General features: G+C 41.3%; 1 protein-coding gene across 8 annotated transcripts in view; it reads left to right on the forward strand.

Moving 5' to 3' along the window:
* ATG7 (autophagy related 7) overlaps positions 1 to 27,255 on the forward strand; it is a 232,123-nt gene that overhangs the window by 52,181 nt on the left and 152,687 nt on the right. For all 8 annotated transcript variants that reach the window (XM_027587382.2, XM_027587383.2, XM_027587378.1 and 5 more), the window contains 4 exons: positions 5,896 to 6,090; positions 7,559 to 7,762; positions 9,488 to 9,603; positions 14,330 to 14,405. In XM_027587382.2, coding sequence (XP_027443183.1) covers positions 5,896 to 6,090; positions 7,559 to 7,762; positions 9,488 to 9,603; positions 14,330 to 14,405 — 591 coding nt within the window. The remainder of the gene's footprint in view (positions 1 to 5,895; positions 6,091 to 7,558; positions 7,763 to 9,487; positions 9,604 to 14,329; positions 14,406 to 27,255) is intronic.

A 27,255-nucleotide genomic window follows, 5' to 3' on the forward strand; every position in this document is an offset into this window, starting at 1 on the left:
AGCATTATCTGAGTCTAAGTTGAGGAATTTGGGAGTGTGCATATTTTTATATACTGCCTTATTCCAAAGGTATTCTTGGTAGCTCAGGTATAGGATATTCTTTTCCCTTCATCACCAGAATACTTAATAGTTACTTAGTACAGGTTTATGAAATTAAATTGAATGTAGTCTGTGCAGAATGAAGATCTGGCTAAATATTCAGCTTTTTACTCGAGCTGCTGCTTGTTTCTGAGTTGCATTGTTTACTTTAAAAACACCAGATAATAAGAGACAAGTCATTCAGCTCATTTGATTCAAAATCTTGCCAGTTTTTTTTTTTTAGGTCATCCACAAAAGAAAATGTGCATCTTGCATGCGTAATCAGTTTATCTGACAGAAGTTAGATGTCTCCAAAGCATCTGCTAACACTTAAAGTGCCACAAGAGGCTCTCAGCGCTACCTAAAAAAAAAAGCTCCCGTTCTCAAGGTTTTTCTGTTTAATTACTCAGTATTAGATTCATTCATTTTAGTTCTTGCTTTAAAAGAAACAATGTTGTTGGTTTTGTCCATTTCACCAGTGATCCAGGGGAACATCATCTGTTGGGTCTAATTCAACACTGTTGATTGAGCACCCACTATGTCCCCAGCTAGATGCTGAAGGCCAAAAGAAATAAGAATGTTACAACCCTGTCATATTAGTTAGGTTTCTGCTACATTATTGCATGTCACACAATCCTCACATCTCAGTGTCTTATTATTATAAGCATTTATCTTTTTTTTTTAAGATTTTATTTATTTATTTGATAGAGAGCGAGAGAACACAAGCAGGGGGAGCAGTAGAGGGAGAGGGAGAGGCAGGCTCCCAGTGGAGTAGGGAGCCCGATGCGGGGTTTGATCCCAGGACCCTGGGATCATGACCTGAGCCGAAGGCAGACACTGAACCATCTGAGCCACCCAGCATTTATCTCACACTCACAGGTCTGCAGATTGGCTGTAGCTTAGCTGCTGGGCTAGGCTGGACTCCAGGCTTTAAGTCAGGTTCCAATCTGTGCTGTGTGTCATTATTTTAAAATCTGGGTTCAGGGAGCAACAGTCATCTAGGTCATGCTCTTCTTATGGTAGAAGGTGGAAGTGTAAAAGGATTGGTGAAAACTTATTATACCTCTAAAAGTCTCAGCTCACCAGTGACACAGTGCAGCATTCTCCATCCCCATGCCAAAGCCAGTCACAGGGCCAAGCCCAAAGTCAGTGGGGTTGGACAGTCTACTCTGCCTTCCTAGCGGAGGTCCTGCAAAGTCATGTGGCAAAGGGTGAAGACATTTAATTCTATTAGTGAGAGGCAGTATAGAGTTGGGAAGAATAATCCAGTCTATCACTGAAAAGTGTTATGAACTCCCTTCAGGGCCCAGACAGACCTGGCTTTGAAGCTGACCTCTGCTACTAACTAGTTGCCTGAAGTTTTTCATTGTCCAAATGGTCTGTGATCCAGTGCAGTCCTCCCTATTTATTTGTTCAGTTATTCTTTCCTTATTCATTAAATATTTAAGGCCTTCTGTGTGCTAGGGACTGGAGAACAAAACAAAGTTCTCTCTCCCCTGCACGGAGCTTCTGTAGTCCAGAGGGGGGACATGGTCAATAACTCATTCCATAAACGGTTGTAATTATAGTAAGTGCATGAAGTAGGAGCTCAGTTGCTGTGAGGACATTTACCAGGCAGCCTGACCTGAGCTAGACTCGCTTGAGGAAGCTAAGTCCTAGGGTGAGTGGGGGTCAGCTAGATGAAAGGTGGCAGAGCTGTCTGTGCAAATGCCTGAAGCAGGAGGCAGCACAGCATTTCTGTGGAACTGAAGGGAAACGGGGAGCCTGAAGCATGGAGGTCAGGAAGACAGAGAAGGGCCTAGGACAGAAGCTAGGGCCAAAGTTAGGGCTGACTCACGTTGGGCCTTTGAGATCAAGTTCACCTTTCCTTGAAACCATCAGCCCACGAGGGTCAAGCATCCTCCTTGGCGTTTACATTGTACTACTCTGCTTTCCCTACTGGGTTATTCAGTCCTTGAGGCCAGGAGCCAGGTCTCTTCTATGTTTATCCTTCCTGCCTTATAAACAGTAATGGATAATGTGCAGAGTCCATTAAAGTCCTGGTGTAATCCAATTTCACCTACGGGTTACCCAGGCTTATGGCGCTTTCTTTGTATGTTCAGTTTGGTGTCGTTTCCTTCAGCAGATACTTGCTCATCACCTTCCTCATACCAGGCTGCAGACACGTCTAAGGGAACAAGAACGTGGAAAGAACTTTTCTGCTGCAAATACCCTGTCTACTCCTGGGGTTGAATTAATTGAATAGGAAAAAAAACTGACTATTAATAAGTCAAGTAACTATTTGAAGTTACCTTTTCTTTTTTAAGACAAGGCAATAAAATGTAGGATTGTGGAACCACACCAGAGGTTTTAAAACCCAACTCTGGACATCTCTTTTTAACCCTGATGAGTAACTGGTATTGGACCAGCTCTCCTACCATAAACAATTATGCAACTGGGTAAAATACATAAAATGACTCTCTCCGTCAATGAACAATGGAAAGACTGTGGTCCTAGACAGAAAGGAAAGAAAGAATGTCCCAGCCCATTGCATGGAGGCACTTTCTGGCCCATGCCAGAGCCCATGAGGAGCCCAAGGAGATGTTCTTGGGCTTGATGAGCTGAGGAAACTGACATCCAAGTTCAGAGCAGCTAAGGGAGCTGGAACGCACAGGAGAGTGTATCAGACATGCAGGAGCTGAGCAGAGAAGTAGTCTGGGCAGGACCTTGAGTCTTTGACCAGATCAAGCTGCATGAGCTCAGGGCATGACTCTGTAAGCCTGGGCAAAAAAGCACCGCTGTCTGCTGTGAGCCGAATGGAGATTCCAGAGCTCCCCCAAGGCCAGGAGACATTGGAATCCCATCTATCCAGAATGGAGCGTCCTCACTGAACACCCTGAGCCCTTAGGTGACACTCCAGTAAGGTCAGAACTAAGCATAAAAGCTGAACTACAGAGATTCCAGGAGAAAGCAGCACAGTAGTCTTGTGATAGGCAGAGGTTTCCTAGGGCCCAGGAAATACTGACCATAAGTGGAAACAATGGATAACTTGGACTTCATCAAAACCTAAAACTTCTGCTTCCCAATCAATGCCATTAAGAGAATGAAAAGACTGGCCAAAACCCAGAAAACACTCACAGTATGTCTGTTTGGCAAACAGCTATTATCAAGAATCCATAAACAACCCCTACCACTCAATAATAAAAGGACAGGCAAGGCTTTTTTTTTAGGGGCCAGAGACTTGTGCAGACATTTATTTCATAGGGAAGATCTGTAAATGGCCAGTGCACACATGAAAATGCTCAACATCCATGGCCTCAGGGAAATAGGAATTAAAAACCATGAAGATATATCACTACATACCCACTAAAGTGGCTCAAATTAAAAAGACTGACAGGGCTAAATGTTGTCAGGCTGGGGAGCAACCAGAGCTCTTGGTCTGCTGCTAAAACAACCACTTTGTAAATCAGTCCAGCAGGTTTTCATGAAACCAAACCAATCTAATGACCCAGAAATCCCACTCGTAGATGTTTACCTAAGAAAATGAAAATGTATATACTCTAAAACACTTACAGAAGAATGTCCGTAACAGCTTTATTCATAATAGCCAAAATTGAGAAATAACCCAAATAGCTGTCAATGAGACATTGAATAAACAAATCGAGGTTTTTCATACAGCAAAAAGGAACAGACTCTTGATACTTAACAATATGGATGGACTTCAAAACCATTATGCTGGGCAAAAGAAGCCAAACACCAACAGGTATAAACTGTGGGATACCATTTGTATGAGGTTCTAGAATAGACAGAACTAATCTAGGGTTTTAAAAAGTGGTTGCAATAGGTGTTGTCCCATTGGGGGTGGGGAGTAGTGGGGATTGACTGGGAAGGGGCACACAAGCATGTTCTGGGGTGATGGAAATGTCCTATGTCTTGATAGGTGTATGCAGTGGTTAATCTGCAGTTTGTTGAAACACCCAACTGTACATTTGAGATCTGTGTATTATACTTTCTGTAAACTATCCTTCACCCTGGCTACACATTTGAATCATCTGGAGTGTTTTAGAAAATACTGATGGTAGGGCCCGCTCTCAGAAATTCCTGTTTAAGTAGTCTGGGGAAAAGCCTAGACATTAGGAATTTTAAAACCTCTCTAGGTGGTTCTAATGTGCAGCCAAGGTTGAAAACTACTGTGTTGAAACTTGCTGAATTCCGGCCTTAGGCATGTGAATCTAAATGGTGGGCTGAGAGCCAGTCCTAAGTAGGCTTACTGGCTGAAATTTTAGCAAGCAGAGAATCATTTAGGTCAGTGAAGTAGGTATGGATCTGTATTATTGAAAAGGTCAGAATTGGTGTTGAGTAATTATGCTTTAATCTTGATGTCATTAATATACCTAAATAATACCTTTTTTGGATCAAGCTACCACTGTTTAAAATATTTTGCCAATTGTAATAAGACAGTAAGGTATTAACATTACTGCAGTTTTTTCTTATTGTTTACAATATTTGGTACATGGTAGATGCATAATACTTAATGAGTGAATTAATTAATGAGATCCAGATAGCTGTCTCTGTAGTGTTCTCATTGTTAAAATGGACTTATTTTGAATCTCTTTCTGAAGTCCTTTCTGTCTGGTGTCTTTTCCTGCTTTGCCTGCAACTTTTTTCCATTCTTTTAAATATCATTGCTTTTGCTACTATTGTCCCTTTCTTGAATCCCAGAGATTAGGTTTAAAGTTTAAGATAAGGAGAAAATAGCTACAATTCACAAAAATAGATTTTTCCTTTGTAAAAGGACCTACTTATTCTGGTTTCCACCGCCCCCGCCCCCAGCTGTTTTTCCGGTAGGTGACAGGTTTTGGCAAATGAATGAAAAAACTAACGTTTTCAAACTCCTCCCTGTGCCAGCACTATGCAGGGGATTAAGGGTGTGGTTTGTGATTCTAGAACACTGTCTTTTCTGTGGACAGTTAATGTCCCTGGCTTCATTGACACCCATATGTGACTCACAGTTAATCTGCCAAGACACAGTGGGGCCTTCAGGGGACCAGTGGTAAATTACAGAGCTGTTCTAAAGCCCATATGAAAACTCCTGAGTCCCCACATTTGAAGAGAATCTGGGCCACCCGACAACTTCTTTGCTCAAGGAATGAAGCTTCATTTGAGTACCACACTCTGTTATAGCTCACCCCCCACCTGTCCCCTCCAAATGAGTATCTATCTACACACTTATAAGTAGATTTTCTGGTTGTAAGTTAGAGAGTAGAGTTTTTTGGTTTAGGGAGCTTTTTTTAAAGTGAGTATACCTCTAAGATTAAGACAAGACTATCAGTCATTCTAATCTTATGTAAGTTTATTAATGTTTTTTGTTATAATATCCTATTTGGAGACGTTATAGACTAAGGAAATGGGGGGGCAATTTGGGAACAAGTAGGGAGAAACAACTGGACAAAGGGGACTTGAGCATAGGGCACTTTGATAGAGGTTCCTGGCCTCAGATTATAGGAAAAACTAAAGGTATGGTTTTCTCCAGTGTCCCCCTTGCCTCAGATGGGAAGTACTTAGCTCCTTCTTTGGAACTAGGATCCATATGTCTCTGCTTGCTGCTTTACCCAGGCTCAAGGACCCTAGGATGACAGGACAAGATAATCTAGGTTCTAGAGGTGAAGAAGGTGCAGGGCACAGGTAGCAAAAGGGACAAGCAGCAAAATCATGCACAGAGAAATTTCTGGTTTCAAGTGACCACACACATGCATGCTTGTAGCTATGGGGAGACATGGCTCTAAGATATCCCCTGTACGTTTGCTTCAGACATCTGTATATCTGGTGTTTCCCCAGAATGCCAGAGGGTTCAACATGAGCATCCCGATGCCTGGACACCCGGTGAACTTTTCCAGCGTCACCCTGGAGCAAGCCCGCAGGGATGTGGAGCAACTGGAGCAGCTCATTGAAAGCCATGATGTCGTTTTCCTGTTGATGGACACCAGGGAGAGCCGGTGGCTCCCTGCCGTCATTGCTGCGAGCAAAAGAAAGGTAGAGTGTGTGGATCCTGGGGCTCTTGTGTCTGGTTGGGACTTGACGTGCCATCACCCTGGAGGGAGATCTGCCTTCCCTCCAGAAGAGAGATGTGCTGTGGATGACCTAGTGACATGGTCCCAAAAGGGTGCCACTGGCAGGCGCTGTCTTTGCCTCACACACCACCGTCTGGTATAATAGCTATCTTCTATTTAATTTTCACAGCAGCCCTTTGAGGTCCTCTAGTAGGGATATTTTACTTACATTAAAACGTAAGCTCCAAAAGGACAAAGACTGTCTCATTCACTATTGTTTGGTCAGTGACAACTTCAAGGGCCGACAGTACTGAGTGGTTAAATAAATCATAGTACATAAATATGATGGGATACTATGCCTTGTGGGGTAATTCCAAATACTGCTGTGCACAATTATGTTCTCAAAAACTTTAATAACATGGAAAATATCACATTATGTTAAATAAACAAGATGATATTATATATATTTAATATGAATTGTTCATATCTGTAAACATATAAACATTTATATTGTTTGGCAAGAGGGTGGGGAGGAGGCAAGAAGAAGGGAGAAAGAAGGGGCAAGAAAAGAGAAAGAAAGGGAGGAAACAGGAAGAAATAGCCAAAACTATTAGTAGTAAGTGTTTGAGCCATGAGATTGTGATTTTTGTTTTTTTTTCTGGTGAACCATTTATTTTCCAACTTTCTGTATAAACAGAAATTTAGGAGAATAAGTTAAATTACAACTAAGAGAAGTTCTAGTATAAGTGAGAAAAAAAGTGTCCTTAAAAAATCTGTGTGAAGGTTGAATTGTATACTGTGTGAATTATATCTCAGTGAAGCTATTATTAAAAAAAAAAATGTGTGTTGGGGTACCTGGGTGGGTCTGTCAGTTAAGCCTTTGGGTTAGGTCATGATCTCAGGGTCCTGGGATCAAGCCCCGCAGCCGGCTCCCTGCTTAGCGGGGAGCCTGCTTCTCCCTGTCTCTCTGCCCCTCTCCCCAACCCATGTATTCTCTCTCTCTCTCGCTCTGCTCTCTCTCAAATAAATAAAATAAAAAATATATATATGTGTAGGCATGTCAGATGATAGCACAGTGGTGGAAAGAATGAGACTGAGAACTCTCAAGACGGTTTTATACATTTACCTCTTACCAGCTAAGTGACCTTGGGCAAGTTATAGAAGTAACTGCTCTGACTTTCATTATCCTCATCTGTAAATAGGAAAAGTGTTCTGGGAGTTTTAAATGAAACCAAATGAGATAATTAATGTTAATCACTGGTCAAGTGTTTTGCACTTAATAAATCCTCAGTATTGTGTAGCTTTTACTAACATTGCTTCTAGACTCTAATTACATTCATATGCAAATATTTATAAAATAAATTTTAAAAAGTTGACCAAATATGAAATTAGCCATGGCTTAAAATGTAAGTGTCTCTTAACTCTAGACTTTTATTCCTTGAAATCCACAGCTGGTCATCAATGCTGCCTTGGGATTTGACACGTTTGTTGTCATGAGACATGGCTTGAAGAAACCTAAGCAGCAGGGAGCTGGGGACTTGTGTTCTAGTCACCTTGTGGCACCTGCCGACCTCTTGGGCTCATCACTTTTTGCCAACATCCCTGGCTACAAACTTGGCTGCTATTTCTGCAATGATGTGGTGGCCCCGGGAGATGTAAGTGGATTTCTTTGTGCTTCCAAATATTTCATACAACTGTCTTGCCCACTGGGGCAAAGAGACCCAACTCTTTCTTTTGTGACTATTTAAATATTTTAACAAAGAGAAGAATTCTCTAATTTGGGGCTGACATTATCTCACCACGAGCCTTGATTGGCATCAACTGTGCACAGGCTATTCCTTGTTCAGCAGCATAAACGCAGTGACCAACCATTTTTTGTGGAAAGCTCATCAGGGAAACTGCAGGATAGACTGATCCCTGGAAGCACTCAGCACTGTCTCCTGTGCATGTATCACTGAAGAGAACATCAACTGAGGGGTCTGAAGACCCGGATTCCAATCCAGGCTTGGACACTGCCTTGTGGGGTGATTCCAAATACCGCTTGTGGGCTGCCTCTACTTCTGCAGAATGGGGCTGGGTCCCATAAGATTGTCAGATTTAGCAAGTGAAAATACAGGATTCCCAGTTAACTTTGAATTTCAGGTAAATAATATTTTAGTATGAATTTGTCCCATGCAGTATTCAAGACCTGCTCATATCAAAATAATATTTGTTGTCTATCGGAAGTTCAAATTCATCTGGGTATCTCATATTTTATCTGCTAACCCCAGTAGGAGAGGAAAGAATACTTTAACCTGACTACTCATAGTGTAAGGTGGGTCAAATGTGAAAGTGCTCTGAACAGCAAGCAGTACACTGTTCAAATGTAAGATTCTGTGGTGTTATTGCCACCACACAAGGCATAGTCTGTAGGAATGGTCTTTTATCAGAACAGATAATCATTTCCAGTGAAACAAAGCATAGGTGTTTCCATACCCTTCCCTTCATTTTCCCCTTTAAACAAGTTTTCTTTAAAAACTTGTTCCTTAATAACTCCTACCTCTTTTGGATGACTGGCTTTTATGTCCTCCCTGTATAAAGAAAAAAAGATAAATATTCTCCATGTAAAGAAGGATGACTTGATAATCTTCATCAGTGGTTTTATAACATACAGCTGGTCCCATTATTTCATCATTACCAACAAGTAGGATTAAGGGTCAATTACAGTAAAGTTGTATCTGTTCATAAGGTGAAAAATTCAGAGTCAAGTTTATCTCTAACAACCTCTTAATTTTCCTGAAGTTGGAAGATAAGAATTTCTTTGGTTGCATTAATGAAGGTTTGTGTTTGGAGCCATGTTGTAGCAAAAATACTTGTATTTCAGCCCAGGGATCACACTCAGTATGACACGATGTCCACACTGTGAGAGGCCCACAGGAACTGACGACTGCAGGAAAGGCAAATTATTGTCCCACATCACAGGCACTCTGAGGCATGGCTCAGTTAGAATGGCAAGGCAGAATCATTTGCACTATTCAAATGATTATTCTTTTCTGTCTCTCTGTCCCTCAACAACCAAGCACATTGGGGTTGATTTGAGTCAGTTAAAAGAGCACGTGATGCAACTCCATATATGGGGCCTCTAGGCCCCTAATCTTTAATTTGTTTATAACTGTTACTCCTTTTTAGCAAATTACCTCATTTAGTTACCTAAGTTGTATATCTTGTTTTTCTTGGTATTTGCAAGAAGTGGTATTATTTGAGGCTGAATGTTCTTTGCCCACAGTGAGCGAGCGTCTGGTTATGTTACATGGCTTTAACATGGAGGAGGTTCGTGCTTCAGACAGCACGGTTGAGTGGACTAGAACTTTGAGCACACATCAATGATTGTTTCTCTCTAGTCAACCAGAGACCGGACCTTGGACCAGCAGTGCACTGTGAGCCGCCCAGGACTGGCCATGATTGCAGGAGCCCTGGCCGTGGAATTGATGGTTTCTGTTTTGCAGCATCCAGAAGGGTGAGTTTACTGTTAGAGATGGTCGTTTACACAAAGAAAGCTTTTGTGTCTCCCTTGGCCTTTTCTTAGCCTGACTCTTCTGAGAATTGTGTTGCTCTTCCTGTCTTCAAAATAACAAGGCTGAAAAACCCAGTCTGATTCTTTGGCCTAGGGGAACTTGTCATGTGATCTTCGGGGTTATATCTCTGCATCCTTCTGGAATTGAACTCTCCTGGAGTTATTTGTAACTGATAATAAGGAAGAATAAACATTTTGGTGGGGGCCTTAGGGACCTTCATGCTTTTATTCTGTTAATAGGTTTTGATCTCCTTAGCCCTGAACATTTGTAAGGCAATACATGAATCACATGTGATAGAAATTTCATTGGGTTTTATGTAACATCTTCAGCGACTTGGCCAAATAGGACTTTATTTTGCTTATGCAGCAAGAAGCCTAGAGGCAGGAAGTCCAGAGTTGGTACAAAAGCTTTGTTATGCCATCATGGACTCAAGTTCCTTCTTACCATTCACTCAGATACCCTTAGCTTTTTTCCTTATGCTTGCTACCTTGTCATAAGATGACTACTCCACCTCCAGTGTTGCTTCTGTGTTACAGTTAAGAACACATGTCAGCTCCCTATTAAAGAGCTTTCTTGGATTGATTCTAACTCCTGTATCACATGGCCACCCTTTGCTGCAAGGAAGACTGACAAATATGGTTGTTTTTTCTGGGCACATTACCTCCCTGAATAAAGTTGTGGTAAGATTGATGTGGAGAATGGATGTTGGGTAGGCAAACAGCAGTGTCTTCACACTCATTTTTTTAAAATTATGTATATATTTTAAACCCCAGAAGAGATTGTTATACAATGGTATTCATTATGTTTGGCTGACATTTTCCTTTTTTGTCACTTTTCATTTCCTTCTGTATCTTTGAGCTTCCAGCCAAGGCTGTTATCCTTCTGCCAGAAGAATGCCCTTTATTATTTCCTTTAGGAATGTTAGTGACAAGACACTTCAGTTTTTGTTTGTCTGAGAATGACTTTATCCTCATAGTTGAAAGATATTTTTGCTGGGTATAGATTTGAAGATTGGTGGTAATTTTCTTTTAGCACATTGAGTATAATCCTGTTGTCTCTGGTTGCTTTTGTTGTTGTTGAGGAGTTGAGTGTTTATCTCACTGCTGCCCCTCTGATACAGTTTGTTTTTATTCCTCTTTCCCTGCCCTTAGTTGCTTTTTAGGTTTTCTCATTGTGTTTGGTTTTCAGAAGTTGGACTATACTAATACATAAATACTTATGTATTTATTCTGGTTATGGTCTTTAATGCTTCTTGAATCCATGGCTTGATGCTTTTCATTTGTTGTGTAAAATTCTCAGCCATTATCTCTTAAAATATGGCTTCTGCCCCTTTCTGTCTTCTTTCCTTTTGAGTCTCTAATTGCATGTCAGAATCAACCTATGCCCTTTTCTGTATTTTCCGGTATTTTGTCTTTCTTTGCTTCAGTCTGCCAATTTGCTTTTGGCTTATCTTCCAGTTTTCTAATTCTTTCTTCTTCTGTGTCTAATATGTGTTAAACCACCCATTGAGTTTTTAATTATTTTATGGTTCAGTTATAAAAGTTCCATTTGATCTTATTTTATACATTTCCTAATCTCTTCTGAAATTGTGATTTTGTTCTTTTTCATTCCTTGAAAACATTTAATTATGTTTTTCTTTTATGTCTTAGAAGATATCTCCACTATCTGGATCTCCTGTGATTCTGTTCCTCTTACCTATTGGTTTATTTTTCGTTTGTTTGTTTGTTTGGCTTTTGGTTATGTATTATCTCCTCTAATACCTGGTATTTTTCCTGTTTTTTAGACAAAAACCTTTGATTATGGAAAATTTAAACATATATGAAAGAAAAAACATATGTAAGATAATAAACCCCATTATCTAGACCACCCAGCTTCAACAGTTACCAACATATGGCCCATCATCATTTATCTATATAGCTATCCACATTTTTCTCTTCCCACTGGTTTATTTTAAAGCAAATCCAAGATGTAGCATTTCATTCATAAAAATGTATCTTTTTAGTATGTATCTCTACTACTTTACATATAAAAATAAATTAAAAGTAATTCCTTCACATCACCTCATATCCAGTTAGTTTTTAAATTTCCCCAGTTTCTCAAATCTGCTTGGTTATTATTATTTATTTATTTATTTTTTGCTTGGCTATTTTTTTACTAACTACTGGACATTATATTATATATGAAAAATTGCAGAGATGATGTGATTTACATTTCCTCTGGCAAACTGCTAGGCCAAATAGATTAGCAGTCCTAGAATACATAAGTCCAATTAAGGCTTGTCTATTTCTGGTTCACTCTTATTCCTAGGATGCAACCCCCATTGGTCCCAACCCAAAGTCTGGGATATTTTTCATGATTCCTCCTTATTGGCAAACCTTAAGCTGTGGTTTTTCCTTCCAGTCCATTTGTCCATATACCTGCTTCTGATCCTATGTCCATATAACTGTCCATATAACAGCTTCTGATCCTATAGCCACTGCTTTTGGAGATTGGCAATCACTTTATGACAGAAAGTTCCCCTTGCAAATGCGTTGTTGACCTCTATGGGCTTCTCTCCTCTCACAGATATCTTGGCTCTATAATTCTTCCCTACTTTGGTAGCTGTCATGCTTTCAAACAAAGGTTTTAATACTGTATCTAGCTTTCTGTTTGTTTTCAGTGGTGGGTTGGTCATGACCATCTAGCCTACCAATGCCATACCAACTTTAAAATGTTTTTGTTTTTTTTTTAATTTATTAAGCACTCATAGTGTACTAGCTTGCATGTGAGAGTAAAGAAATGAGCAGGCTGGTATGTTTTGTTTCAACTTGACCTTGGCTTTAAGTAGTCTATATGTTTACCATACTGTATATGTGTTACCTTAAAGATACAAAGCTTAGGGGCGCCTGGGTGGCTCAGTTGGTTAAGCAACTGCCTTCGGCTCAGGTCATGATCCCAGAATCTCGGGATCGAGTCCCGCATTGGGCTCCCTGCTCGGCGGGGAGTCTGCTTCTCCCTCTGACCCTCCTCCCTCTCATGCTCTCTCTCTATCATTCTCTCTCTCTCTCAATAAATAAAAATCTTTAAAAAAAAGATACAAAGCTTAGCACAATTGTAATCTGGACACCCTATCTGCTCCAAGCAAGAAGATCTTACTTAATGACCTATAAAAAATAGAATTCATCTTGTAATAAATAGAAGTGAGATAAAATTAAATTAATTTCAAGAATAGAGCCAGTAATTTTAAGAAAGAAAGGAGGAAAGAAAAGAGGAGATGAGAAAGGGGTGAGGGAAAGAAAAGGAAAGGAAACAAAGAAAAAAGTAAAAGAAAAATGATTAAACAGTTTAAGATTCTCTCCATATCTGCCCAAGGCTCTGCTGCCAAGTGTTAATGAAGGCAGACTGAAGTCAAATGGATATTTACACCTGACTATCTGACAAATACACTGTAATTTGTTTTATTTGTCAGACACTTATTATATAGTGCTTACTGTGTGCTAGGCACTGTTCTAATCACTTTGCAAGAATAACTCACTTAATCCTCATAGCAAACATATCAGGAAAGAACTATTACCTGTCCCATTTTTGAGGGGAAAATTGAGTCATAGGGAGGATAAGTTGCTGGAATTCACATAGCTGGTAAGTGGTAAAGCTGGGCTTTCACTCAAGACAGTTTTGCTCCAAACTCTGTTTTTAATCATTCCGCTATGCTGTTTGTAACAAGGCAGGAGAGAATTGAATTTTTGAAAGATTTGTTTTTCCAATTCTCAGAGATTAACATTGAATATTCTATTTATTTTATGACTCAAGAGTTTTTCTACACAATTGAAAAGACCTCTGTACAACGTTGGTAGCATACTTAGCTAGTCTAGGTGTAACAGTTAAATGAAAATAAGCAGCTTTTTTTTTTTTTTTTTACCTCCTCTCATCTCTGTCATCCCCCTGGGCCCCTGCCTTCTAAGTGTAGTAGTATAGTGTGGCCTCCTGACAGGGCGAATCTGGGATAAAGTCTTGGAGAGCCAATTCTGCCATTCCTTGCCACTGGCCCCTCTGTGTGCAGTGTTTGCCCTGGTTGTAGGCTGAAACCACGTCCTGTATCAAATGTCTTCTGTGCCATAAGGAGACATCACACTGTCATTCAGGAAGGAGTGCATCCGTTCTCCTGCCTAATTAATTCCTCATTGTTCTATCTCCTTCCTCCATTTTCGTAGCATTCATCTCACCTCAAGTTAAGGTTGGAAAGTTTTCCATTTCAAAATTTCAGTACAAAACTGTGCCCATGGTTTTTACAAGACTATCTCAGAATAAGGGAGTTAACATTAATCTGTTTATCATGTGCCAAACATTGCACTTGGCAGTTTGTCTAACTTATTCCTAATTTATGCCTCATAAAGGTCTTATTCCTGTTTTATAGTTAATGGACCCAGAGCAAAAGAGAAGTTAAGAAACTTCCCTGTGGTCATAAGCTCTGGCCTTTCTGACTCCAAAACTCAGGCATTTTTTTGTGTGTGTGCTCTTCTTCTTCTTTCCTTCCCATAGAAATTAGGTTTTCACTAGCTCGTGCTGTCCCGCAAGGGGCATTTTTGGTTATCCTTATAAATCTCACATAACCCCCCTCCAGATCGTTCTCACAGGTGCTAAACATAAACTTTTATTAAACGAGCACCTCTAATTGTTTTGTTTTTTCAGGGGCTACGCCATTGCCAGTAGCAGTGATGACCGCATGAATGAGCCGCCAACCTCTCTCGGGCTTGTGCCTCACCAGGTTAGTGATTTGGAAATGAAATCATAATTCTGGACCTGGTCCCAGTGGTTCAGGGGGAACACATGTGGGGTCACTTCACCATACCATCAGCTCAGCCCACTACTTTTCCACCCTCCTTATTCTCCAGCTGCCTTGAGTTTCAGGGGGAGTATTTTAAGACTACCTGGCAAGTATCCCATTCTGCAGGGATGGTGATGAGGAGAAACCATGAATAAGCTACATCACCCAGAGTCTTGGACGCCTTTAGCATGTTGACTAGAGGTCTCGTAATGGAGAAGAAGCAGCAAGAACATACTCTGGAATTGGCCCAGATGACAGTTTAAATCCCAGCCCTGTAAGATGGCCTTCCTTGGCCAAATCCCTAAACTTGTCTGAGCCTTTGTTTTCCCTTCTATAAAATGGAGACAGTAATGCCGCCCTTGTGCTGTAGTTACAGAGATTAGAGACAATGGGTGCAGAGGGCTCAGCAGTGGTGCCTGGCGTGTCATAGGCCCTCAGTGAAGGATGCTTGCTATTTTTGTTGCTGTTCTTTATTATTGATTCCCGAGCCACGTAAAGGCCTTATGGGCATGCATGGGAAAACCATTAGAAGTGTCAAAAAGTAGGGCCTCTTTTCAGAAAAAGAATCTGAAGTATCATGAGGAAGATCTAGCCTATAGAGAGGGAAAGAGAAAAAAAGTGGTAGAATGAAAATTTCAAATTCATGTTGCCTTGTCACTAGTTTTTGTTACTGTGTTTTTGGAGGAATGAAGACGTTTTCCAGTCTTACTTTCTGGAAGTCATTTCTGTAGGTGCCATGTGTGTATTTCAGTGTGTAAGAGGTAAGCTGTCTCCACACGGGAAGCGGTGACAGTGCCCAACAGTCCCATCTGGGGCTTGTGAGGACAGGCTCACAGCCGAGGGCAAGAGCAGGATGGCCCACTCAGCCCATGTTGGTCTCCCCCTGCCTCCGCACCTCCTGCCTCCTGTCATCTAAGACAGCCCTATCATTTTCCAGTTGACGGTTTGAATCAGAAGAGGGGAAATTATTTGCCCACAGTCACAGAGAGGTAATAGATGAACCGAACGTGAACCTAAACTTGGCACGCCTACTGGTGCTCTTCGTGAGGTGTCATGAGTGAAACTTCATTGCCCATTGGGAGTGTTACCTTCAGGTCGCTACTCCAGCCCTCCTGCACAAAGTCGCCTGTCAGACACCTTGTGTTAGGTCACTTACCCTCCCAGAGCCTCAGTTTCCTTATCAGTAAAAGCAGGTGCCTTACCTTGTGTCCGGGATGACGTTTGTGATGAGGCTTTGCAAACCATAAAACACAGTGCAAATGTGGCTTTTCCAGTCTGTCTCACAGACTGTGTGCCACTGTGTGGCATTTATTTGACATGAATGTGTTCATCTTTGTATAGAAACATTTCAGGCAGGACCCAACAGACACTGTAATAACCCTCCATCATAAGCAAGCTGTCTTCTAGAGCTGACCTCTGCTGTTTACGCTCGAATCTCATTTGAATCCCCACCCACTTCCCTGCTCCACATGGCTCTGTCCCTTTCTTCTGACCTTGAGATGTGCTCTCATTGCCCTTACAAATTTCATACTGAGAAGGGCCTTAATTAAATTTTCAGTCATGCCCCTATATTTCTCTCCTTCTTTGAGTCCTTTATGTTAAATCACCACAGCTGTAGTTTTCTTAGTGCTGAGGCCAGAGGGCAAAGCAGTCTCTTTATAGAAGGGGTCCAGTGTCAAAATGCATGTACCCATGTTTTTAAAGTACTATGGCAACTAATCCCTCTCAGTGTCATTTACCCCCATTGAGCCTCGCAATTGTTTGTCATTCACCAACTCTTCTAGTTCTTTCTCCTCGTTTTCAAATGTCTAAAGGATTATTTTGGTTGTTGGCCATCTCTTCATTTGGTCTTTTCGAAGGCTGAAGAATAACCCAGCCATATATGGGAAAAGCCCAGTGCTTGTGTGTGATTAGTTGCTTACATTATTTCAAGTTTCAAGCCTTTATTTTTAGCTACTATCTAAAAAAGACAGTGGAGAAAGAACTTTAAAATTAATCAGGGTTGTGTAGTTCCTATTTATAGGCTTTAAATTTCTTCTTCTTTTTTTTAAATGGAGTGAGTCCATTTATGCAACTGTGTTTTGATTAGGAGAATATCGTTTCCACAAAAACACTGGGCTCTGTTGCAGTGCCGTGCTGCAGACTCAGCACTTCCCTCCTCCTCTTCCTGGCTCTCCAGATTTCCTCTTGGAGAGGAACTTGGTAAACCCCTATGTGTGCCTTGCATATAAAGAAGACCCGTGAGTTCCCTGGGCTTGTTTTTTTTCTGTTCCCCGAAGGAGAGTGTGTGTTAATTGGCCCCTGTGGAATGAGCTGTAGTAGAAAAGTGATAGCCCTTGGATAGGAATCACAAGGCCCACCAGCAGCAGCTCATTGTGTAATCTGGAGAAAGTTGCTTAACTTAGCCTGTGGGCTCTGTGTCTCTGCTTTCCCTGTCAGATCAGGGAGGCCTGAGGATGACTTAGTTGATCTGCCTGTGGGACCACAGGCAGAATTTGGCCCATCCAGAGATTGGCCAAGTGTAAGAAAAGGCTTGATTAGGTCCTGATATTCATGACAGCCTGAAAAGAGCCTGACTGCTTTTGAAAACCATGAGACCGCCATTTGAAGGTAGAAAACTAGGCTTATGGGTTTATTCTTTTTTAAAAGTGTCTGGCCCAGTATACATGGATGGGATTCTGCAAGCAGCCCGCAATGAGCATAACCCTCTTCCGGTCTGTATAAAGCGCATCAAATCCTACAAATCATTAAGTGTACAACTTGAATTATCACAAAATAAATACTACTCATTTTTTTTAAAGATTTAATTTATTTATTTGTCAGAAAGAGAGAGAGAGCATAAGCAGGGAAGCTGCAGGCAGAGAGAGAAGCAGCCTCCCCGCTGAGCAAGAGCCCGATGCAGGACTCGATCCCAGGACCCTGGGTTCATGACCTGAGCTGAAGGCGGACGCTTAACTGACTGAGCCACTCAGGCATCCCAATAAACACCACTCATGTACCCAGCACACAGACCAAAATAAAATGTTATCAAGCATCCCCAAAGCCCCCTTCATGCTTCTTCCATTTATTATTGCATCCTTCCTACATAGAAGCAAGCATCCCTTGACCCTCAACACTGTAGGAGACTTTTGTCTAATTTTGAACTTTCTGTAAATGAAATCATATAGTATAGTAAACTCTTTGGAGTTTGGCTTCTTTTGTAGAGAGAACTTTTTCATTGCAGATCTTAGCATAGTATTGTTCCTTCGTGCTTTCCATCCAGTGGGATCTTACCAAAAAAAAAAAAGAAAAAAAGAAAGAAAGTTGTCTTTTCCTGGCTCCTAGGGTGGTGGCTGAGTTCCATGAGGTCAGACTGTTTTTCTGGTTCTTTGGTGCGAGGCACTGCTCAAGAGTTAGAAAATGTACAGGCCACTCCTGGTATCTCCAGGAAGTTGGTTTTGCAGGTTCCTGAGAGATCCTGATGTGACGGAAATTGGCAGCCTGTGGGAGCTGCTGATCGTTTGACTGGACCTCCCTCAGAAAATGAAAACCAAGGGGGCAGTACAACAGTCCTCCAAACACCACGGTCATTAATATAGCGGTCAGCTTTTATCCCACTTGTGGACCAGGCAGTTCACATTTTTTGTCTTCGGGTGAATGTACTCTTGGCTCTCAAGTACTAACGAATAAAGACCCTGAATGCGTATGCCCTTCCTAGGGGTTTGGACTTGCCAACCCCATGGTTCTCCTGGGCTCTTGAATTCTTTCTTTTAATTACTTTCAGAAAAGCAGAACAAAGGCAGAACTAGGGCAGGACCCTGGGAGAGACCTGGCCTGGGAAATCTCTGAGACAAGTCCGAGATAGAGCGCGGGTCCCTAGCCATGCCTTGGGTTGCTAGCTATCTGGCCTGTCTGCACAGGCTGTGCCCCCACAAATCCTCAGGCCTTTAGCTTTTAACAAGCTCTCTTTACTTTGCTCAGAAATGCTTATCACAGTGTGCCTCTAGGGATGTGGATGGACTGACTGCTAAGGAAAGAGATTAAGAAGATAAGCAATAAAAGCCCATTTCCTGAGATGTAGCCCAAGAAAGGGAGTCTCCTTCGCCCTCTGGTTCTATACCCTTCCGATTGATGATAATGGGAATGGCAGGAAAAACATAGTCTAAATGTCTGCTGTTTCTCCATATCAGATGTTATAGTTTGTGACCTGTCCATCCTCCGAGACCCCCTTCCATTCAACCATCCCTTCAGCAGATGATTCCCAAACATTGTGCCAAGCACCATGATGTTCAGAGAAGTTAAGTAACTGGCACAAGGGCACCCAGTATTTATTTCCATACCCCCAAGCCATTTGGATGTGGTGGAACCTCATTACAGAGGGAGGCCCCTGAGTAGAAGGAGGGATCTGGGTACAAGATCTGACAATGTCGGTGCTTTCTGTGTTGGAGCCCTAGAAGAAGAGAGGGTGATAGGTCTTCCTTGGTGCATGACAGAGGGGATGAGTTACACATAGTGCCAGAGTTCACATGTGTCTTAGAGAGCATGTCTTGTCCAGAAGACTTGGGCATAAGTTTATCAGTTCAAGGATGTTACTTGTGCCCCACGAGTTTTGCTCACCTAAGGAGGCCGTCCTGTTTGAAAGGTCCTGTGTGGGAGGCAGCCTGTAGGCTTTGTGTTATATAGATCTGATTAGAATCCTAGGTTTGTTTCTTAAGTACATTTTCATCCATTCATTCTTTAGCTTCTTTTACAAAAGATTTGAGGCAGTTCTTGTCACTTGTTACTGTGTGGCCTTGGGCAGGTTACCAATCCTTTCTGAATTTCATGTTTTATACAAGTAAAATGGGGATAATTATATAATAAACTCCTAGAATTAACATACAGATTATATCACATTTACTAAGCACTAGCACAGTTCTGGGCACATAAGAGATACTAGTAAATTTTGGTTTTATTTTCTCTTTCACTTTTAATTAAAATGGAGCTTCTGTGCTCTCCAAAAAAGGGAGTTACAAAGAATCTTCATAAAACTCTGGAAGCAATGAGTGCATTGGGAAGGATTGAAAAGATCAGCCAGCTCCATTCTGCAGGATTTTTCTAAGAACGATGCTGGCTCATTTCCAGCTCAGGTCTTCTGCCCCTTGGTGACTCCAGTTCGATAACGAGAGGTGGATCATTGGTAGTCACTGACGCCGTTGTCTGAAACAAAGAGGACTGTGCTGTGCCTGGGGTGTGGCAACTGCTCCACTCCTCATTTTGGCATTGATTTCGATTAAGACTCTTTTCAACGTCCAAGAGAGTAATCTCTTGGAGTGTGGAGTTCGTTTTTATTTACGCAAACTCCGAGCTCTAGAAATGTTGCCAGGTCTGTTGGAAACTGGTGTGAAGTCAACGCAGCAGGCTCAGCTGTGGCCGCACTGTGCCTGCTCAGCATGGCTGCTTGGGGGCATTGGCCCTCCGCTTCCCAGCGAGGCAAGGTGGGCTTAGAGCTCGGGCTGGTTTTACTCTGCTTTCGTGTACACTCTGCCAGTGGCAGCCCAGAATGGAAGCGGCCCCTTTCTATTCCTGATCTATTTATTTTGTAGCCAACTAGGCATAATTGACTGAAGATAATTTCATTCACCCACACCCTGATAGCCGCCATCTAGGTGTTGAGTTTTTGTGTTTTTTGCAGGGCTTTTTGTTTAATTCCCGTGGCCTTCTTTTTCTTTCACCCTTTCTTTTTATCTCCCCCGTGCTCTGCAGCTCTCTTCCCCAGGCTTTGGAGCCTGAAGGAACAGAACTCAGATTCCTGGCTTTGCCACTGGGTGGTTGTGGAACCTTGGGCAAGCCACATTTCCCTGAGAAGGTCACAGGATGCTTGTGAGAGTAAATTGAGATAAATGTGCGAAAACACCCAAGAGCACAGGGCATGGGGATGGCACTTAATAGTGCTCTCCTCCCTCCCTTCCTATTTTCCACATTACTCCAGGACATGCCTTCCCGCACAGCTTGCAAGGAGAGGAGGGAGCAGCTGTTTATGCAAAAGGGAAAAAAGGAGAGGGGTAGGCACTGTAGGGGAGGTAAAGAGGTGGAGAAGATGCATGAGAAGGGTGCTGGTGAGTTTGAGGACCTGTGGGGCTGCAGGTGTGCCTATAACACAGGGCTGGGAAAGCACGGTGGGTGGGGTGGAGGGGAGGCAGCCAGGATCCGACAGGCCATTTGAAAGGCTTGGATCTTCACCCCAGAGGCAGCGAAAGCCAGTGGAAAGTCATGAGCTGGACATAACTTGGTAAGGTTTGCTGCCTGGAGAATGGACTGAAGGAGATCTGAGCGGGTCTGGGTATAGACTTGCAGTCGGCTAGCCTTTAAATGGAAGACAGCCTAATCCAGGGGTTCCCACATCTGGCTGTGCCATTTCAGAGTCAAATTTCCCGGCCCTCTTCCAGATCCACTGAGTGACAGCCTCCAGGGACGTTAGGCATTTGAGAACCACAGCTTCAATCAATTAAAAAAAAATGGCTTTTTGGTGACATCCTATGGGACAAAGTACATTACTCGTCAGGTTAACACAGACCAAATCCTGCTCTTTGAACGTGCCTTTGAGTTTTGTGCTTCCACCAACCCAAGTTCTGTTTCCAAAAGGACCCTTGACACCTTGTCCCCAGCCCATACCTCCAGCCCAAGCAGGTGCTCCTGCCTGTGAGCCTATGGAGCTAATTAGGCACGGCACAGGTGTGCCTAATGACGTGGGGCTGAGACCGCCCACTGTCCTGCTGGGACAGCCAGGAGGGAGGCCAAAGAGAGTTTAAAGGCCCTGCTCTGAGGCTTTTGCGTATCTCCTGCCCGTTTGTCTGTTTTACTTCTCTGGGTGAGGGGAGCTTGTCGTTACAAGGCCCTGTTAAGCCAAGGGCAAATACCACCAGTGCCTCACTAGTATTTGACAACAGGGATTTCAGCTCAGGCTGCTTTCGTCCTTGACGGGGCCTGGGGGCCGTGAGAGCTAAGGGAGCCAAGAAACCACAGCTAATTGTATTTCTTCTAGGTCCTGTCATTCCCAGGTGGGCTCTTAAATATTCAAGAGGGTAGCAAAGATACATTGTAGAGCTGGTTTGTGCGTGAAAATTTTTTTCTTAGAAGGCAACACAGGAAACTGATGCTGGAGGTTATTTTGAGGACGAGGGGGTTGGGGACTTACACTTTGCATTTTGTGCGTTTCTCTACTTTGAAAATGTTAGGATTATAAAGTCTTTTAATTACCTCTTTTGAGGTCTAATTTATATATGCTCATTTAAGTGTGCATTTTAATGAGTTTTGACAAGTGCATACACATATATAACCACCACCCCAAGTGAAATGTAGAATATTCTCAATCAACCCCAAACTTTCCTTTCTGCATTTTCCCAGGTAATATCCCCACCCTCAACCCCAGGCAACCACAGATCCACTTCCATATGGGTCATTTAAATTTCTTTCTTATTTTTTTCTGTATTAAGAGGGAAAAAACTTAATGTAAATTTAAAAAATAAAATGTGTAGGGAAGGAGGCAAGGTTTGGCCCCTCTAAGGAATATCTCTTACTAGCCCCAAAGCTAGGTAGAGAGGCATGTGTGTTTGTAAAATCGGCAGTTTTCCCCCCCTCAGTATTCAGAGGAGGCCATTTAAAAGGAAGTTAAATATTTAAGTATTTTTTAAAAATAAGAAAATAGGACTAAGTATCCTGTTGGAGCATGGGTTATTTTTTGTTGTTGCTCTTTTGTTTTCTGTCATGTGCTTATTTTTATATATTTATAGGTAGAGTTAAATTTTTAAAATAGCTGTTTAATGCCTACTCTCCTGTATGGAAAGGTTGACAGCAAATACTAGTAATAGAATAAGACTTTTTAGTAAACTGTGCGCAGTCCCAAAAGTTAGAGAATTTACCTTGAGCAGTGTCAAGAGGCCTTACTTGTTAGTTCCTGTGTGGATGGAGAAATGACTTTAATATTTCATAAAGCCTTTTCATTTGAATGTTATTTTAGATGTGGGCAAAATTAGGTAGGTGTGGGGGTGCTATTTTAGAAAATGTGGAAAGAATGAGAGCTTTGCTAAAAGCTTTCATCTGTTTTCTGACCTCTAACAGGTGATGTTGAGTGGTATAGAGCAAACCACAGGAAGGTGTAAATAAGGTTGGTAACTGAAAGCTCCTGTTTCACATGCTTGTCTGATGAGAATCACCTGGGGCTCTTGTTAAAGATACAGATTCTCAGGCCTTACCCCAGCCCTTTTGAATCAAGTTCCAAGAGATTCTTCTTTCTACTCAGGCAAGTTTAGAAAAACACTGAGCATATTGCTTCACATACTTCGCACACTTCTAAGTAGGAAGCTGATGGTGAATTTTTCCCCACCCAAGCTAAGGACAAATTCTTAAAACTTCTTGAATTGTGAACTTGGGACTGGCCTCTTAAATAAGTGTGAATGTATTTATTAGGATTTTGCATAGGGTACCTGGATTTTAGATTGCTCTGTGATTTCTATGCGTGTCTAAGGAAGGTGCTAAAATTTTAAGTAGCAACCTCTGCTCTTTAAATTTTACACATTTCTTTTAAGATTGAGGGAATGCAGAGCATATTGTGGAAGTTCAGTGCATTTTTTAATACTGGGGTTTTAAAGCCTTGTTGATAGGGAAGGGCTTCAAATTGCCTGGAAAATGTGAATGGTGCTAAGTTGGAGTTTTTTTGTGGTTTATTTGGGACTTGTTTTCTCTGTATAGTTCAGATATGAATAACTTGGTAGGCTTTGGGATGTTTGTGTTTTTCTCATTCATTCATTTCATAATAATATGTAGTCTCTCTTATAAGCATATCATTGTGCTATGGACAAATGCAAATGTTTCAACCTGTGTGTTGCCCTTTAAAAGCAAGAGAAATAAATGTTTTTGTTAGGTATAGCACACAAACTGATTCTAAAATTCATATGGAAAGGCAAAGGACCCAGAATAGCCAAAATCTTTCTTGAAAAAGAAGAACAAAGTTGGAAGACTCACGCTTTGCCAGTTTCAAAACTTACTACAAAGCTACTATACTCAACAGTGTTGTACTGTCATAGGGATAGATCTATAGATCAACAGAATGGAAATGAGAGCCCAGAAATGAATTCTTATATTTATGGTCATTTGATGACCATTCAATTGGGGAAGAATAGTCTTTTCAACGAAGTGTTGGGACACCTGGATTTCTACATGCAAAGGAATGAATTTGGATGCTTATCTCACACCATATACAAAAGTGAACTCAAAATGCATCATAGACATAAATGTAACAGCTAAAATGATAAAACTAGAAGAAAACATAATCCTCATGACCTTGGGTTAGACAGTGGTCTCTTACATATGACACCATAAGATAAAGCAACCAAACAAAAAATAAATAGGATTTCACGAAAATAAAAAGTCTTGTGCTTCAAAGGACAACATCAAGTGCAAAGACGACCCACAGAATGAGAGAAAACATTTGCAAATCTTACCTGAAAAGAAACTTGTATCCACAATATTTTTTAAAAACTCTTAAAATTCAACAATAAAAAAATTTAAAATTTGTCTAAGAATTTGCATAGTCATTTCTCCAAAGAAAATGGACAAATGGTCAAGAAGCACATGGAGAAATGTTTAACATTTCTCTTAGTCATTAGAGAAATGCAAATCAAACCACAGTGAGATACCACTTCAGACTCATTAGGATGGCTGTAATCAGAAAGACAATAACAAGTGTTAGCCTTGTAGGCAGGAATGTAATATGGTACAGTCACTTTGGAAAACAGTTTGGCACTTCCTCAGAATGCTAAACAGTTACCATGTGACTCATTAATTCCTAAAATAGTGGGAGTTATTGTAATACCCAATTTTGTAAATACCCAAAACAAATGTCCAACTGATGAATGGATAAACAAATCGTGATATATCCCATATAAGTACAACAAAAAGGAATGAAGTACAAATAGAGGATATAATATGGGTGAAAACATGCAAGTAAAAGAAGCCAGTCTTGTATGATTCCATTTATAAAAATATGCAAAATAGACCAATCAGTAGAAATAGAAAGTAAATCAGTGGTCCCCAGGGCCTGGGGAAAGTGAAGAATGGGGACTAATTGTTTATGGGTTCTGGGTTTCTTTTTGGGGTGATGAAATGTTTTGAAATTAGATATTGGTGATAATTGTATTATTCCATGAATATACTAAAAGCCTCTGAATCGTATACTTTAAGAAGATGAATTTTATGGTATATGAATTATATTCTAACCTGTTGGGGTTTTTTATTTTTATTTATTTTTTATTTTTTTAAAGATTTTATTTATTTATTTGAGAGAGAGAATGAGAGAGAGAGAGAGCACATAAGAGGGGAAAGGGTCAGAGGGAGAAGCAGACTCCCTGCTGAGCAGGGAGCCCGATGCGATGGGGACTCCATCCTGGAACTCCAGGATCCTGACCTGAACCGAAGGCAGTCACTTAACCAACGGAGCCACCCAGGCGCCCCTGTTGGGTTTTTTTAAATAACTATTCCACAAGGTATTTAATGATAAATATCAAAAAGAAGGATTTCATGTATTGGAGACAATTATCTCTAAGCTTGATGGTAGGTAGATTAAGGATTTATGAAGGGTGTGTTTGCATTGAGTGGCTTTTAAGGAAGGTGGAGATTTGGCTATGTAGCTGTTTCCAAAAGGAAGGGTTCTGAGTCATTTAAGACATAATCAGAAAGGCAGAATGGTTCCAGGTTAATGGGGGAGATCTTGAATGCCAGCATAAGGAATTCACTGCCGTGTTTGTTTCAGCTCTAGAAAGTTGATAAAAAAAGTGACACACTGAGGAGCTGTGTATTAGAAAAGTTCATCAGTGTCAGAGTGTGGCATTATATGGAAAGGAGAGAGCTCACCTGTGTAGATACCCGTTAGGAGTCTGATGCATTGGGTTTGAGAAGGCTTTCCTTTTTAAAATTACCTAAAACTACTTTGCGCTCTGGGCCTTCTGATACCAACTTGGTGAATTTGAAAGGCCTCACACACAGATGTTATTTTACTTCATTTCCTGGGAAAATGAATCATAGTTTCCTAGTAAAGAGCTGTCTGGGGGTGCTAAACAATAGTGTGCGGCCCATGCATGGCCAGTCCATTCATTTTGGTTCCTTTTTCTTCTGTTGCTCACCACCTGTGTTTTTGTTTTTATTTTTTTCTTTCCTGCCTTCCTTCCTGCTCCTAACTTGGTCTTCTGTCGCCCTTGCCTTCAGCTTTACCTCCCATCTGTAATCATGAGACAGTTTAGCAGAGAAAATTACCAATATTTCTTTATATAACATAAGGCTTGACATCAGCTGTAGGAGAAAAAAGAATGAAAACCTTTTTGTGAAGCCTATATGGAGGCATTAACATAGGCTATATCAATGAACATTTTAATGGAAAATGTACAAAATATGGTCTCATTTTGGGGGGAGTTTTATATAAAAATATAAATGTATAATATACACATATATAATATATGCATATATTATATATAAATGTAATGTAACAGTAACAGGTGTGAGAAGGCTCACTTTGAGAATTCTTTTAAGCCTCTAACTTCTTGATCTTACGAGGATCTCAGCATTCTTATTTATGACCTGTTAAAATCTTTCCTAGAAGTTTGATGTCTCCTGATTTGGTGTCCTGAATAGCAAACTTAAACCCTGATTGTGCCTCCAGTACTGTATAATGAAATGGTCACCACACTCCTGAGATTTAGGGAACTAAAAGATTGTCACATTTTCAGAGGTTCCCAATGAGGCCATCTAACTAATACCTGCTATCTAATTTATCATTTCTGTTTTTTTAAAAGATTTTATTTATTTTATTTGAGAGACAGAATGAGAGAGAGAAAGCACATGAGATGGGGGAGGGTCAGAGGGAGAAGCAGACTCCCCGCTGAGCAGGGAGCCCGATGCGGGGCTCGATCCCAGAACTCCAGGATCATGACCTGAGCAGAAGGCAGTTGCTTAACCAACTGAGCCACCCAGGCGCCCTAATTTATCATTTCTACCAAACGTTCTTTTAATCTTGGATTACATTGAAAGGGGTATTTAAAAGATAGCCATAGCCGTGTCTGTCCAGGTTCAATTTTCCAGTAAGAACAAACAGACTGTTAGGTGCACTGTGGGCATGAGGATGAAGTTATCCCAATGCAGAAGGAAGCCTTTTTCTTTAAAGAATTTGTCAGGTTTTTTTTTTTTTTTGAAGATTTATTTATTTGAGAGAGCGAGAATGAGAGAGAGAGAGAGAGTACGTAAGAGGGGGGAGGGTTAGAGGGAGAAGCAGGCTCCTTGCTGAGCAGGGAGCCCGATGCAGGACTTGATCCAGGGACTCCAGGATCGTGACCTGAGCCGAACGAAGGCAGTCGCTTAACCAACTGAGCCACCCAGGCGCCCCAGGTTTTGTTTGTTTTTATTTTGGGAGAAGTGTTAGTAGGGTAGCTAAAGGCAACAAGATGTGTGGCTGGGTTCTTTTGCTCTTTTCAGGTGAGACTGTTAATTTGTGTGGAGACCTAATATTGAAGACAAACCTGTGATATCCTGAGAGAAAGGAGGAAGTGGGAGTAAGGTAGGAGGAGGGGGTTAGACCAAGTAGTCAAGATGCCTACTTTTGAATCTTAGCTCTGTCACTTTGTTTTCCTGGGCCAAGTTGCATCACCTTTCTGAGTCTGAGTTTTATCAACATAAAATGGGGACAGTTGGGAAGATCATATTAACTCATGAGAGGATTCATTCATGTTGTCTGATTTACTATAAATGCCAAGTCCTATGGAGACTTCACGGAGTTTACCATTCA

The sequence above is a fragment of the Zalophus californianus genome, chromosome 1 (genome assembly GCF_009762305.2).
Source record: "Zalophus californianus isolate mZalCal1 chromosome 1, mZalCal1.pri.v2, whole genome shotgun sequence".
Classification (NCBI taxonomy): Eukaryota; Metazoa; Chordata; class Mammalia; order Carnivora; family Otariidae; genus Zalophus; species Zalophus californianus.